At 63.3% G+C, this 15989-nt stretch overlaps 4 protein-coding genes across 4 annotated transcripts; 2 read left to right on the top strand and 2 right to left on the bottom strand.

Moving 5' to 3' along the window:
• Positions 1-25: 25 nt before the first annotated feature.
• AMSG_07988 (uncharacterized protein) lies at positions 26-1519 on the top strand (the record flags this gene model as incomplete). Its single annotated transcript, XM_013900292.1, has 2 exons — positions 26-143; positions 234-1519. The coding sequence occupies 2 exons, from the start codon at positions 26-28 to the stop codon at positions 1517-1519; spliced, it is 1404 nt and encodes a 467-aa protein (XP_013755746.1).
• Positions 1383-8820, bottom strand: AMSG_07987 (uncharacterized protein; the record flags this gene model as incomplete). Its single annotated transcript, XM_013900291.1, has 2 exons — positions 1383-8526; positions 8767-8820. The coding sequence occupies 2 exons, from the start codon at positions 8818-8820 to the stop codon at positions 1558-1560; spliced, it is 7023 nt and encodes a 2340-aa protein (XP_013755745.1). The 3' UTR covers positions 1383-1557.
• A 1125-nt stretch (positions 8821-9945) lies between these two features.
• Positions 9946-11553, top strand: AMSG_07986 (uncharacterized protein; the record flags this gene model as incomplete). Its single annotated transcript, XM_013900290.1, has 1 exon — positions 9946-11553. One exon carries the CDS (start codon positions 9946-9948, stop codon positions 11551-11553), a length of 1608 nt encoding a protein of 535 aa, XP_013755744.1.
• Positions 11554-14846: 3293 nt separating this feature from the next.
• Positions 14847-15181, bottom strand: AMSG_12120 (uncharacterized protein; the record flags this gene model as incomplete). The annotated part of the gene is made up of 1 exon (XM_013900324.1): positions 14847-15181. A coding segment is annotated over one exon (319 nt), but the record flags the coding sequence as incomplete, so codon positions are not given.
• Positions 15182-15989: the final 808 nt, after the last annotated feature.

Genomic DNA, 15989 nt, shown 5'->3' with positions numbered 1-15989 from the left:
TTCTCACACGCACACTCATCTACCTATGTCCGCTCACAGCGACGACCAAGACTCCGAGCTCGGCTTCGACCCAGCAGCCGGGACAAGCTCAGACACTCTCGGTGACGACGAGCTCTTCTCCCCGACCAAGAAGGCGACAACGAGTTTGGGTGAGACGGGCGAGAGTGAGGCGACGGCAGCATCGAGCTCAGCTGGGGCGGCGAGGTCATCATCATCATCGGCAGGACGGACAGCCGTCGACGTTACTGCGCCACCGCCTAATGACCATGTGGCATACGTTCATAAGCGGCTGGCAGATGCTCGTGGAGGTCACGCAGCGCTGGAAAAGTTTGAAGAGTCGCGGGCACGGATGACGGTGGCACAAGCGGATCGGGAAGAGAAGCATCGTTCTCGGCTCATCCAACGGCTTGGTGGTGCGGTGGCCACTTCTCAGGCCCTGGTTGAACTGCTTCAAAAGCATGCAGCTGGAGCGAGTGCCATGGCTGACATGCTGAAGGAGACGGCGGCAGCAGCGGCTCGCATCGAAGATCTCGGCTCAATCGGTGCCGCCTTGGCTGCCCTCGGCTCGGCCGATCTCACCTCGCTGGCGGCGTACGAAGAGTACGCCGCGCTGCTGGCGAGTGAGCTCATTCCGCGTGCAAAAGCTCTGGCCAAATCGACCGCTGCTACCGCGAACAAGCTCGGAAAGGCCATCGCGGCGGCAACCAACAAGCTCGGTGACGCCCGGGCTGCGCTCGATGCGCACTACGCCCGCCACGCCAAGGTCACCCAATTCCGCGACGAGGCATCAGCGTCGGCCAAGGCCGCCAAGGCCGCCGATCCGTGGCTCACCCAGCACGAGTACAAGCAGAGCCTTCGGTCTGCCCGCAAGGCCGAGTCGGCCTACCGCCACACCATGGGCGCCCTCTTTGTCAAGTACTCTGAGCTCGAGGTCGAGCGCGGCGCGGCGCTCAAGACCATCCTCGATGACATGGCCACCGCCCGCAAGGTCCTCCACCTCAAGGCTTCGGACGCGCTAGCCGAGCCCAAGGCCCTCGCCCGCGCCATCAACGGCCAGGCTGATGTCAACGCCTTTACCAAGAAGAGCTTTACCGAGCCGCCCGTCCCCGACGTCACCAAGGGCTCGCGCTACCTCAAGTTTAACTCGCCGCACATCCTCAAGCACGGCATGCTCTCGCTCCAGCGCGGCACCGTCTTTACTTCGTGGAAGCCACACCTGTTTGTACTCTCGTGCTACGGCTACCTGCATCACTTTCCGCCCGACAAGACCCCGTCTGATCTCGCCACCCTTGCTCCCGAGCTCTCGCTCTACCTTCCAGCATACACGCTCCGCCCGGGCCCGCACCCCAAGGCCGGCGAGTGCGCCTTTGAGCTCCGCCAGCGTGAGAGTGGTTGGTTTACCTCGGCGAAATCCACCGTCATTAAGGCCTCGTCCGTCTCGGAACGTATCGCCTGGGAAGCTTCTCTCCATGCCGTCATGCATGTTCACACGTCATCGCCGTCGTCGTCGACAGCGTGAGCCAGAATGAACCGACACCACGCCCTGCACAGACAAAGCTAAGACGACGACGAGTCTGAGCTTCCTGACGACGAGTCCGAGCCACTACCCGAGCTCGATCCACTCCCACTTCCAGAGTCCGAGCCCGAGCCTGAGCTCGCTGACACCGCCCCGGGGGTGGCCGGCGCCGGCGGCGGCGCCACCTCGGGCAACTTGCTTCCCGGCGGGCGTGGCATCGGCCGCGGCCGCTTCTTCCCTGGCGACGGCGTCTCCGCGACTGTCGGGTTGGGCGGCAGTGGCTTCGGCTGCGCGACCATGGTCTCGACCTCGGCCTCGGCTTCGGCTTCTGCCTCTTCAGCAAGAAGCTCGCCCTCTCCAACCCCATACTCACCGCGCAGGAACGACTCGATCAGCAGATCATTCTCGTCGATGTCGACCTCGGCATCAGCCTCATTTGGCACAACCATCGTTGCCAGCTCGCCGCCTGACGAGCTCTGCCCGCCGTCACAACTTGCTCCGCCGTCTGCGACATCAGCTCCGTCCTCGCTGCCTCCCGACGACGACTCGGAATCGGTGTCAAACGTGCGGTTGGCACCAGCCAGCGAGATCGATGACGTGTTGAGCTGGCCCTGATCGCCACCGTCGGTGCCCGTCTCGGTCGGAAGATTCAGCACCAAAGCCTGGGTTTCAGCCTCGACCTCAGCCTCGACCTCGGCCTCAACCTCGGCCTCGACTTCAGCCTCGACCTCGGCCTCGACCTCGGCCTCAACCTCAGCTTTGTCCTCGGCCTCAATCTCGGCCTCAACTTCAGCTTCGTCATCGGCCTCGACTTCGGCCTCAACCTCAGTCTTGATCTCGGCCTCAACCTCGGCCACATCCAACTCCAGCTCCACAACTTCGGCCCCTGACGCCTGCGCTATCAAACTCAGCTCGGCAGAGCTCGAGATCACCTCCGCTGCAGCCTCGCCGAGGCTTCCGGCTTGCTCACTGTCAGTCTCGAGGAGGCCACTCAGCACAGCCTCGCCGTGCGCCGAGAGGACCGGCTTGACTGCCAGCTCGATGCCGCCACTACTAGCGCCAGCGCCCCTCCCATTCTCCAGTCCGCCCTTGGCGTCTTCCGGAAGCCAGACCGACGACTTGCGCGGGCGCGACGGAAGGATCCGCGCCGACGACGCTTTGCCGCGGACTCGGCGGTCAAAGGCAAGACCGTCGGTCTGGGTTCGGAACAGCTGGCCGAGCTTGGTCACCGCTGCCGTAACCAGCGCGTTGCGTTCACGCGTAGCCGCCATCGGCTTGAAGAACTTCAACCCGCTTCGTCCGCTCCCGTGCAGCGCCTGGTACGAGTGCATCTCGGCCACGTACTCAAAGTGGAACACATCGCTTGACACCTCGTCCGGCGCCCGCGAGTGCACGTACTCGACAAGCTCACCCACCACGCTCGCCGACATGGTAAAGAGCGCGTCAACTGCAAACGACGCCATCCGCTCAAAGTGGTCCGCCAGCAGCTCAAAGTGCTCGTACGCCTGCAGCAGACCCACAAGCACGTGGCACTCGCGCGCCACCCACGACCGCTCGCCGCCCTCTAGCAGCCGCACAAGCAAGTCCACCACAAACTCGTACGACGCCTGCGACGGGCACAGACCCACCATCAGCTCGCAGAACCGCGGTAGGAACGCCTCCCGCACCTCGGCCGCCACCAGCTGCTCGTCGTCCTCCACGTCGTCAGATAGCGCGAGCACGTGCTTCCCGCCGCCGCCCGCCGCTGCCTCCTCTCGCCACACCTCGCACACAAGCGCCTTCATCTGCAGCAGGACGCCGCGCGACTCGGCCTGTGCCTCGCCCTGCGCCTCCACAAACGCGTCGACGAAATTCACAAACCGCGTCGCCGGCCCGGCCATCGCCTTGCCGCCCTCGCCCGCCCCGCTCACAGAGCCCGAGCTGCCATTGCGCTCTAGGCCTTCGCTGCTGCCGTCGTCACTGGCCTCTGGCCGCGCAAGCAGCAGCGCAAGGGCGTGGAGCACAAGGACCGTCACCACTAGCGAGTTGTCGTTGACCAGCGTGCCGGCGTGCTGGATGGCCACAATCTCGAAGAACGCAAAGGCCTCCACTGCCGTCGTGTCCGCCGTCAGCCCCAGGAACAGCGCGCGCGCAAGCGTCGAGTCGTCTCCGAGCTCCGCATCGTGCCAGATGGCCGCAAACCGCGGAATGACTCGCTCCGCGCCGTACAGCTCCACGCCCGTCGACAGAATCAACATCGCCGACGCGTAGTTGCTCACCACCGGTGAGCGGACGAGAATGGCCGCCACATCGAGTGCCATATTGACCAGTCCATCCGACGCACCTTCGTCGCGCACAACCTTGGCCAGCAGCCGGCACACTGCGTCGACGCGCGCAAACTGGCCAAACCGTAGCGCAAGCATCGAGTTGAGCCCCAGATTGACCACCACCCGCTCGTCGAGATGCCGCACAATGATCGAGTACAGCGCCAGCGATCCGACCGCGAGCTTCTCGTCGGCCTCCTGTGTCCCCCACTGAAGGGCAACTCCGGCCCACGCATCCTGAAACTTGGCGTCGCGCCCGTTGAGCACCCGCACAAGCTCAAGCACCGTGCTCGACGTCGACTCGTCGACTCGCCCGGTCCCGTTCGACAGCTGCGCCACGCCCAGTCCGGCCACGCCGCGCATCTGCTCAAACAGCGTCGCGCCGGCCTCAAACTGCAGCGTGGAGACTGCGTGGCAGATGCCAAGCGAGTGCACCACGTTGCGAACAAACACCTCGCACTCGGGCCGCTCCGTTCCGTACACCACCAACGCAAGCTGGAGCAGGTGTGGCAGGTGAGGCAGGAACCGCAGCGCCTGCTCAAAGATGGTCTCTTCCAGCAACGCAAAGAGCGCAAACTGCTGCTTCCGCGAGAGCGCTGCCCCGCCACCAACAACAGCACTTCCCTCCAGCAGTGGTTGGACGTGCGCCACGTACGCGTTGCCGTCAAGTTCGATGGCAAACGTGTGCCGTGAGAAGAACCGCATCAAGCTCCGCGAGAGCGCTTCCACCGCGTGTGTTCGCGAGAGCACCACCGTCACGTACGTCGCTACCCGTTGGTCGTCCTTCAGCTCCATCTGCCGCGCCTCCAGCGATGCCTCATACCGCGAGAACAAGAACGTCACCACCTCATCCATGACATTCTCCAGCACCCACCGCTCCATCCCACGGAGCGCAAGCGACCACACCCGCTCGATGACCGGAAGCAGCGGCGGCGTGCCCTTGACGGCAGCCTTGGTCAGCTCAAACATCGACGAGAGCAGCATCTGCACAGAGTCGGAGATCGAGCCCGCGTTCCGGGCCACCACTACCGCCCCGTCCGGCGGTCGCGTCCACGCACTGCCAGGCTCCGGCTTCCACGCCTCGGTGTCCGACGTCGCCGCCAGGGTCCCGAGGTGGTGCGCCCACGGTGCGAGCAGCTGCAGCGCGTTCAGCAGCTCCTCGTACGTCCACAAGTTGAGATACTGCACCGCTTGGCCAAAAAGCTCGAGCGTGAGCCACGGGTATCGCTCCGCAAGCGCCTTAGAGTACGCCACCGCCACCCCGATGTACGTCGACGCGTTCGAGTTGGAAATGACAGGCAGGTGTGTGCCGACCTCCAGCTGCGCCACCGGCGACCGCGCGAGGCCAGACGCAAGCTTGAGCCCGAGCACACGGGCCCGCTCCGAACCCGAGCACAGCGCCACAAAGGCGAGGTAGACGAACCGCCCGAGCGGCGACCGGTTGTTGAGGTGGACGTCGAGCCGGTCACGGTCAATGATCTCTGCTGTCACAACCTGTAGGAACAGATCCTTGTTCTCCGGAAACGCTAGGAAGAGTTCCTTCCCATCTGGACCGTCCATGGGCACCTCGCGCGTCTCGTAGCAGTTGAGCACGTAGTAGCCAAGCAGCTCGGCGTTGTTGACCAGCAGCTCTGCGAGCGCGCCCACCGCGTAGCCGTGCACGTGCTCGCCTCGCATGCCCGCCAGCGAAAGCTCAGCAAGTACCTCCTGCTCCAGTGACGGCTCCAGCCCATCGCGCGCAGACATGACCAGCGCGCTCATCCCCGCCATCACATGACTCTCGAGCTCTACGTTCGACGCCACTTCCTGCGCCCGCGCCGAGCCGAGCGGCGTCAGCAGCGCCCGCAGAAAGTTGAACACCACCCGCGGCTCGGTGTCGACAAGCGCAAACTGCAGGTGCCGAGAGAGGACCGCCGCCACCTGGATCCGCAGGCTGATCGGCGTGCTCTCCGCCGTCCACTGGTGCGCGTTGGCAAACCAGCCTGAAACAAACGAGCTCACCGCAAGCGAGAGCGGCGACGAGAGGTACAGCTCCGGCCGCTTCACAAGCGCCCGTGAGAGCGCCGCTATGAGCCTCAGCGACCGCTCGTCCGCACCAAGAACAGGAACTTCGGCGTCCGGCGTGCCAAGCCGCAACGCCTTGGCCCGCGCCTTGTCTTTGACCAGACTCGCCTTCAGATGGGTCTCCATCCGGCTCAGCAGCTCGCCGTGCGTCGAAATATGCAGGTGTTCGGCAGCATCGAGGAGAATGTCGACGACCGCGTCGACGGGCGAGAACACACGCTCCGCCACAATAGTAAGAAACTCGGAGATGAGGACCGGCGAGAGAATGTCAAAGCCGTGCATGCCGCCTTCGCCTCCTGCTGCACCTTCGGACCGTGCCGCAGCCATGGCTGCAGACAGCGACGACGACGAGTGGGAGTGCTGCAGCGACGGCGCATTGCGAAGCGCGTCGGCCCCGGCTGCAGAGCGCACCCCAGCGCAGAGCCAGCGCACATGCGACGACCACATCGGAAGCGCCGCCTGCAGAACCCTGGGCTGCTTAACCAGCACCGCGTCTGGCGCAAGGTCCCACGAAAGCGCCACAAGCTTGGACCAGCCGAATGCGATGGCATCGGCGTGCGCAAACCACGCGTGTGCGAGCAAGTCACGGAGAGCGGTCACCCACGGCGCCTGGTCGGCAGCAACCTCCAACGGCGGGATCTCCAGCGTGTCGACAAGCCATGCGTGCTCGGAGAGGTCAAGCGCGGCCTCCAGTTCGCGGAACGCCGGCCGCGAGAGCGTCACCAGCAGTCGCGCCACCTCGGACCGGACCCAGTGCTCGTGGTGGGTGAACCAAATGAGGACCACACCCTCCATCGACGACCGCAGCTTGGCCACGTCCGTCGAGCTCAGCGCCTGCGCAAGCACCGCAGTGCCCTTGGCTTCGAGAATCTCCGAGAGCGTGTCAAGAAGGAGGTTGAGGTTCTGGAAGGCGCGAAGGAGCGACTCCTCGACAAGCTTGTCAAAATCGGTGAGGATGATGGTAAGCGCCGAGAGGATGACAAACGCAAAGTCGCCCGGCGAGAGCAGCATGTGCGCCTGGACAGAGAGCACCGCCGCCGCGGAAACTTGCCGATTCGGGTGAGTCGTCAGGTACGCAATCCGCCGCACAAGGTCGCGCTGCCGGAGCGGATCCGACTCGGACACCGCAGGCATGGCCCCGATGACCGCCGCAAGCAGCGGGTAGTCCTTGGCCTCGATGTTGGACGCCGAGAGGACCGTGTCGCAAAACCCGATGAGCGATGGCGACGCGAGCGAAACCGCGTGCGCAGCCTCAGGCCCGTGCTCCTTGGCCAAAAGGTGGAGCGACGACATGGCCACCGCCTTTTGGTCGTTCGAGTAGTTGGCCGACGTCGACGGCGCCGAGCACATCGAGATGACCAGCGCGAGCCCGAGCTTGATCGACACCGCACCGACGCCGACCAGGAACCGCTCCAGCAGGCCCTCGGTACCCTTGACCGACGCCTTTTTGGCAAAGAGCGCCGCAGCGAGGGTGTGGACGTGGTTGGCAAACTCGTTGCGCAGCGGCTCATCCGACAGTTCCGGCCTCCGCTCTTCCACAAACAGGCATGCCAGCTCAAGGACAAGCGGGCGGAGCGACTTGTCCTTGGCGTGGGCCACCAGCGCCTTGACCAGCGCGCCCGAGTATGCCAGCCAGAGCGCCGGCGACGCAAAGTTGACGAGGGTGGTGAGGAGCGGGAGAACAAAACTGATGTGCTTCTTGGTCTTGAGCCACTTGAGCACAACCTCGATGATGGCCTCGTAGCAGGTCCAGAATGGCTTGGCCGTCTCGGCCGAGCCAAGGAACGCCGCCCGCGTCGCAAGGCCCTCGCTAGTGAACCGGATCTTGCCGCCAAAGTTTTCCACAAACGAGAGCGTCGCCACCGACGCCTCAGTCGTCGACAGCAGCGCGCCTGGAGCGTCTGGCCGCGCGAGAGCCGCCCGCACAATCGACTGCAGCGTGTGGCATGTCTCCTTCTTGAGCACACCCCGCTTGCGTGCCTTGAGGAACGGCGCGAGCACGCCCAGAAAGTGGACTGACGAGCCGATCGACGCCTGCGAGGTGAGCGCAAAGTGGAGCAAGCCGAGCGAGCGCATGTAGGGCACAAACTCGCGCTCGGCCGCATCTTTCTTCACCTCGCCCATCTTGCTGAGAAAGAGCGCCACCACGTCGTTGAGCCGGTACTTGGAGAGCGCCTGTAACGCAAGTCGCGCCTGATGCTGAATGGCGGGCGTGTACGCAAAGAACAAGTACTTGAAGGCAAAGTTGAAGAGCGCGTCTGGAATCGCCGCCGACGCCGCCTCGCCCGCGGCGTTAACTCGGCGAACCACGCCCACAAGCGACCGAAGGACCGCATACTCGACCGAATCGTCGTCGGACCGGTCGTCAATGTCATCTGGCCGATCTTCCTTGGTCGGCATCGACACGTTGTCCGAGACCTCGGACGGGTACTTGGCCGCCACTCCCATCAGGAACGTGGCGATGGCCTCGACATGACCAGCCGCAAAGAGGGCAATACCGCGCGAAATAGTCCGCAGCGACTTGCGCACATCTGCCGCAGCCTCCGCCTCCGACTTTTTCACCACCTCACCACCCCCGTGCCCATCATCGAGACCAGCACCAGTTGGCGAGCCCGACGCAGCCGAGAGGCCCACCTTGCGCTTCTCAGCCGAAGAAACTGGAGTACTTGAACCAGATCCACCTGGACCACCTTCAGGACTTGTTGTTGTTGGAGCTGCTGCTGTTGTTTTTGCTACTGCTGCTGCTGTTGCTGCTGTCGATGGTGATGATGATGATGATGGTGGCGTGCTAGGAGCTGTGCCTCCAACTGAGCTGGTCTCCCTCTCTCCAGACTCGTTGGTGAACTGGAGGGCAGCCCTCCTTTGCATGGCCCTCCTCTGCACAATGAGCCCTTCAAACTGCTTCAACACATTGTCCACATACTCTTGTGAGGACATAGTTACTCGAGAGTTAGAGTACAGAGACTGAGTGAGAGAGGTGACCAGATAGCATACCCTTGGCCGCTCGCTTCCCTGCCCCCCTACCTCCCCCCCCCGTGTTCCGGGTGTGTGACATCATGTTCGCCTTGGATCGGACACTCGCCATTTCGCCTCCGCCGCGCATAACCGGTGTGCCGCAGAGAAGGGATGATCAGCAGCTGAGAGGTTTGATCAGATGCATGGAAATCAAGTAAGTTGTCTACTTTAGTCTCTGGCGTCTGGTGTATATTGTGCTTGCCTTTGAGTGGCTGAGTGGCTGTGATCGTCGTCGTAGTCGTCTTGGAGCTGGAAACAGCGCACCTGTTCATCGGTGCGAGAGACTGACGATAACACAGCAATACCAAGAGCCGATTGAGGGCGATGATACGTGACCTCGCCTCGTATCCATTTCTTCGATTGCTGAGCCATCTGAGCCATCATCAAACACAATCCCCCATCCAACCTCAACTACATCCATCACGTACTCCCCTTATCTCTCAAGCCTGTACCCCTCCATATGTGTGTGGCGATAGGGGGGGGGTGCAGGCGGTGCAGCCGTTCGCCCTGACAACCATGGCCTTTTCAGGCGACTGGTTGAGGGAGAGCAAGAAGGTCAGACGGCAACACTTGTCCACATACCCACGGCTTTGGGGCCCTACCTCTTCGCATAACCTTTGTGACTGGAGTTGTTGACCTTGTCCTTGGAAGTCTTTGGTGGAACTGTGTTTCTGGCCGAGGCAAGAGGGGAGAGACCCAAGAGCCAACCATTGCGACCAACGAGAGCTTGTTGTGTGCCAGTGTCAGGGCGTGAAAGGAGGAGGGGGGAAGAGGGCGTGTGTGTGTGTGTGTGTGTGTGTGATCAACGAGGAGGAGGACTTTATCGTCAAGCTCATCATCGCCAACCTCATATCATCGTCAACCTCATCATCGCCAACCTCATATCACCGTCAACTTCAACGTCAACGTCAACGTCAACGTCAACGTCAACATCAAACGTTATTGTCATCGACAACATCAACATCGTCGTCAATTGCATCGTCAACTGCATCGACATCGCCATCTTTATCATCACCTGAATCGTCATCGACAAACATCGCATTCATCATGAACGTGGACCTGTTTGTGGGGCATGTGCTCTACGCTATCAATCACTCTGCAAAGTGTGGGGACTCGGTCTCGAGGAACCTGCACTCGGGTTCGCCTACTTCGGCGACAAACACTCTTGCCTACGGCCATACTCTGCCTGCTGACCAATCGTACTTTGAGCCTGTTCTCGAACCTGCGTCGGTGTCGAGGACCGAAAAGATCAAGGCCGCCAACAAGAGGAGGAAGAACCCAAAGCGGACAACGACCATTGTCTCGTTTACTTCGTCATCCTCGCCTGCAAGCGGCTCTCCTGATACCCACTCGGGCCTCTCTGATGCTCCACTAACGAAGAAAGCCCTCCCGCCGCGTAGTCAGCGGACCAAGGCGCTGCCGATGCAATCGGCGCTTGCTAGGTCTGTCGACGGTGACCTGATCGAGGTGCGGGTGTGGGTTGTGGTGGGCGGGGCGCGTAAGCCGTCGACTCCGCCGCTGGTTTTCAAGCTCCCGTCGATGTCGACGATGGCCAAGCTTGCCGCGCGGGCCGTGGAGCTGTACTCGCGGGCGGGCCACGCCCCGGCGCTGGTGCACACCTCACCGCTCGGGTACGTCATGCGGCTGGCCGAAGACGAGACGGGCCTCCCCGAGTTGGACTTTCCGGCGCTCGACCGCGCGCAGCTGCTATCGGTCATGGGAACCACCGAGTTTGTGCTGTGCGACAACCCGAACGCCGAGGCCGACATTGCAGCCGAGTCGTCGAAGCGGCTGGAGGACGCCAGGACGACGCGGCTCGGCGCCGGGCGGACGACCAAGCGGCGGGTGACTGCGGGCCGCCGGGCGCTCACAGTTCACTCTGTGCACGGCTCGGATCCTGCGGCGCCAGACATGGACACGGCGGCGTTTGCTGGCAAGAACGTGCGAATCCGCATCCACTTTCCCAACGGCGCAGCGTCGGTGCTCATGTTCGACGCCGCCATTTCTATCCAGCAGCTACTCAAGATTGCGTCCAACAAGCGGACGACCCACCTGGAAGACTGCACTGTGCACCGAACAGAGGACGGGCCCGAGGTGGACAAGCGGACGCCGCTCGGCATGATTCCCAAGCTCTCGGAACTGTTCCTTAAGAGCGGCGGACTCGCCCGCCGGCGCGGAACCATCGGCTCGCGGTCGGGCTCGGTCGCCGCTTCCACCAACGACAACACACTTGCGCCTCCATCGTCGGACGGGCAGCGGTCACGGTCGTCAACACTCACCTCGCCATCGCCGCTCCAATTTCAGTTCTCCGAGTTTACCGCCATCATGTACAAGGAGTACGCGCTCGTCAAGATCAACAAGGCCGGGCGCCGCCAGCAGCGGGTCCTCGGCATCGATGGCGACCGCCTCCACAACAAGACCATCCAGCAGGCCGCCGGCAAGAAGTCTTCCAAGTTTGGCAAGCTCTTCAAGTCTGGCGAGGTCAAGCGACCGTACCGCGAGTGGTCCGAGGTTCTTCAGATCGAGCGTCTTAACGAGCTCGAGTTTGTCATCTCTTTCATCGACAAGTCGTCCAACCACTACGAGGCTGAGACCGTTGCCCAGGCCGATGAGATACTCGCCAAGCTCACCGTTCTTTTTGAGCGCCGCGTCTAATCCCATCTAACTTTCTTCCTTCATCCATGCTACTTTCTTTCTTGATAAAGCCCCCCATCGCATCACCAAGCCGATCACTCGCCGATGTGACGACTGGCCACCTCGTATCCTCGCCCTGCATCCTTTGCTTTACAACTCATGTCTTTCGACTGCAAGAATAGCCGTCCAACTTCTACCTCCCATCGCGTCTTTGTCGACGAACCACTTTTCGTCCGTCGTTGGCTGCCACCTGGCAAAAACCGCCGCCACCTTGAGTGAAGACTGGCCAACCACCGCCCGTCGGCCGCCCGCTGCCACCCGGCCGCCACCCGCTCGGCACTCACCAAACGACACGAGGACGACCACCACCCAGGCCCACGCCCACCGCCCACCACCACCTCACCCACCAGACACACGACACCACTTGTCAACCATTACTATTGTTGAAGTAGCTGAGGAATGAGCAGCCAGCACCCACCCAGTGGTTCAGCTGGTGCTACCCAAGGCGGACGTGGTCGGTCCGAGACCTGCTCGAGGACGTGGCACTGGTCGTGGTGGTCTTGGTCGTGGTGTCGGTCGTGGTGGTCGTGGTGGTCGTGGTGGTCGTGGTGGTCGTGGTGGTCGTGGTGGACAAACTGGCTCTCGCCAACCACCGCCACCGTCTGCCACTCGTCGTGTCCAACCGGGTATGGAAGGCCATTCAATCGTTGGTGGTGAGCTGCCTGCCTCTTCTCAGACGCGAACTCGCCCGCCCATGATGCGCCCGCCCTCCGCCGCTACTTCTCGTCCGCCCTCGGCTGCTACTTCTCGTCCGCCCTCCGCCGCTACTTCTCGTCCGCCCTCCGCCACTACCTCTCGTCCGCCCTCTGCTGCTACTGCTTCTCGCCCGCCTACATCGCGCCCGCCTACATCGCGCCCGCCTACATCGCACCCGCCTACATCGCGCCCGCCTACATCGCGCCCGCCTACATCGCGCCCGCCTACATCGCACCCGCCTACATCGCGCCCGCCTACATCGCACCCGCCTACATCGCGCCCGCCTACATCGCACCCGCCTACATCGCGCCCGCCTACATCGCACCCGCCTACATCGCGCCCGCCTACATCGCACCCGCCTACATCGCGCCCGCCTACATCGCACCCGCCAACCGTTGGTCCGCCGTCTACACATGTCGCGCCTACAACACACGGCATCCCCTCATCTTCCAGTCCCGACGGACCATCAGCGTCTGCGTCCGGCCCGCGCGAGCTCACAAAGGCGGAGGAGGAGATGCTGCAGGAAAAGTTCGGCGAGAAGCGTGTGGCGCCGTCGGCAAAGGCCGGTCTGCCGGCGCCGGTTACCGATGCCGAAAACTTGCGACAGGACGTCGTGTACACCACAGGGCGCGGGCTCCCGCCTCCGCGGGCGGTCACCCGGCACACCGTCATCGACGGCGGGTCAGCCTCGCCGCGCTACATGCGTTCTTCCATGTACACGCTGCCGTCGGAGAAGAAGCTCGCCGAGCTCATCGGAGTCCCGCTGGGCGTGGTTGTCTCGCCGCTAGCGGTGGCCGACGACACCGGTCCGCTGCCGCGGGTTGACACTCGCCAGATTGGCGGGCCGATTCGCTGCTCACAGTGCGGGGCGTACATCAATCCGGGTGTGCTCTGGCTCGACGGCGGCCGCTCGTTCGGCTGCAACTTTTGCTCGGCCTCGACCGCCATCCCGCGCGAGTACTTTGCCAATCTCGACAGCGCTGGCCTCCGCTCCGACCTCGCCGACCGGCCCGAACTCCGCCTTGGCTCGGTTGACTACATCCCGACCGAAGAGTACGAGCTCCGCCCCGCGCGCTCGCCGCACCTCGTCCTCTGCATCGAAGCTTCGTCTGTAGCAGCCGCGTTTGGCCTCGTCACCACCGTCTGCTCCGCGCTCCGCCAGCTCCTCGACCGTGTCGCCGCTTCGCCGCCAGGCGCACTGGACATTGCCCACTCGCGCATCGCAGTCATTGCCGTCGCGGGCTCGCGCGTTCTCTACTTTCAGCTCCGCAACGCGGCCGGCGAACCGTCGATGTCGGTCAAGGCTCTCTCGGTCGTTGCCGCCAAGGCCGACGATGTCTTTGCGCCGCTCCCCACTGTCGCCGCCTTTGCCTCGCTCGCCGATGACGCCGACGCGCTCGCCACTCTGGCCGACGAGCTGCCGGACCTCTTTGCCACCGCGGTTGGATCGCTCGTCGACCCACACGTCTCGCCCAAACTCGATCTTGCCGTCGCGCTCCAGGCTGCGCAGTGCCTGCTCATTCCGCGTGGCGGGCGAGTTGCCCTCTTCCTCACTTCACGCCCGCGTTGTGGGCCCGCTAGCCTCGACGACCGGGATCCGATGGCCAGGCCGGCCGTCTCAGACGCAGCCATCGCGGCCAGGCTCGCGCCCAGCTCCGAGTGGTACGCAAACAAGGCGAGCGAACTCGTCCGCCAGCATATCTCGGTCGATCTCTTCCTCCTCCCGCGTGGCTACCTTGACGTGACCACCCTTTCCCAGCTCGCCGCGCTCACCGGCGGCGACTTGCACGTCTTTGAGCACCACCATCCGCGCTTTGACGCCGAGCGCGTTGCCCGCGAAATTACAGCCTCGCTTGCCGTTCCCTTTGGCTACGAGGGTGCGCTCCGCCTCCGCGCCTCTGAGGGCCTCAAGATCGACTCGTACATGGGCCACGTCCTCCCACAGAACCCGCCGCCGCAAGTCATCCTCGCCGGCATCCGCGCCCACGTCGCGCTCTCGGTCAACCTCTCGTACGCCGCCGACGAACTGCCGCCCGCTGATCCAGCCTGGCTCCAGGCATCGCTCCTGTACACTGCGTCCGACGGAACCCGCCTCCTCCGTGTCCACACCCTCCGACTGGAGACCTCTGCTGATCCAGCAGACGTCTACCGCGGTATCGACGTCGAGACACTTGTCGCCCTGCTTGTCCGCTACGCCGCTGCTGGCCTGGTCAAGGGCAAGAGCGAACTCACCGCGCTCCGCCAGCGTCTCACCGCCCGCACCATCGACATCCTTGCTGGCTACCGCCTCCTCCTCGCCAGACGCGTTCCGCCAGCCAAGCTCATCCTGCCCGACTCGCTGCAGCTCCTCCCGTCGTACATTCTGATGGCCCTCAAGCTCCCAGCGCTGACCAAAGAGCCCATTCGCTCCGACGCACGCGCTACCTCATGTGCCTTTGTTGTCTCGTCCTCGGTCCTTGCCCTCATCCGCAAGCTCTACCCGCGACTGCTCCGCCTGGACAAGATTGAGCGTGGCGCAGATGGCACTCCGCGTGCACTGCACCTCTCGCGCGAGGTCCTCTCTAAGCGCGGTGTTTACGCCTTCGTCTCGGATACCCTCCTCTGGCTCTGGGTTGGGGCGTCGGCATACCGCCACGTTTTGGTCGACCTCTTTGGCGTTGGCACGCTCGCCAGCATCCAGCCAATGTCCTGGCTCGCCAGTCGCGACTCGGACCTCTCGCGCGAGGCGTGCGCCGTTCTCACCAACCTCCGCGCCGAACTCGAGGCCGAGCTAGGTCGCTCGCCACAGTTCCGCGTCATCCGCGCTAGGGATGGCATGGAAACCAGGCTCCTCAACATGTGCACAGAAGACATGCTTGTTGGCGGCGGCGTCTCGCCGAGTTCGCAGTCCATCTCATACGTTGACTACGTCCGCATCATCCATTCGGGCATCCAGAAGCGGATCAAGGCCGAGAACGAAAAGCAGCAAAAGGGCAAGTAAGACGAGAGGCGGCTTTGTCCAAGCTTCGCCTGCTACTCGCTCGCTGCCAGCTCGTCCGCGTACGGCTTGTCCTGCCATAGGTACGAGTTGTCCGCCGAGTACGGAAGCTGGGAAAAGAGCGTCCGCTGGTAGCCGGTGAGAAGACGGGTAGCAAACGCCGAAAACGGCCACATGCTGCCGCCCATGCCCATGACCACGTCGCGCACTGGCGCCAGCGGAACGAGCCGCGACTGGAACAGCGGCGTGAGTAGGTGTGACATCCGCTGGTAGAACGCCGTCTGCGGCTTGCGGATCCGGGTAAAGTACGCAATCCGCTCCGGAATCGCCGCCGACATCGCCTCGTGCCCGTCGCTCCACAGCGAATCGAGGACGTAGTTGAGGCACGACGCATCGATGAGCGCCATGTTGGCTCCCTGGCCCAGCTGAGGCGACGTCGCGTGAGCATGATCGCCCATAAACACTGTACGCCCGCAATGGTACACATTCATCCGTACATCCGAGTACGACGCGTATGTTAGCTGATCCATGGACGTCAGCTCCTCCAACAGCGGCGCCGCCCGCGGTTCAAGCGCCTCCAACCGGCCCTTGAGGCCCTCTAGCGACATAGCCTCCAGCTCGTGGCGGCTCTCGGCGCGCAGCGACCAAAACATTGAGACCAGCGGTGGCGTATCCGGTGGTGTGAGCTGCGGCATGCCCATCTCTCCTGTCTCGGACGCCGAGT

Source organism: Thecamonas trahens (genome assembly GCF_000142905.1).
Source record: "Thecamonas trahens ATCC 50062 unplaced genomic scaffold supercont1.38, whole genome shotgun sequence".
In the NCBI taxonomy this organism is placed as follows: Eukaryota; order Apusomonadida; family Apusomonadidae; genus Thecamonas; species Thecamonas trahens.
Note: the sequence above shows the minus strand (reverse complement) of the source record. Positions and strands in the feature narration are given on the sequence as shown.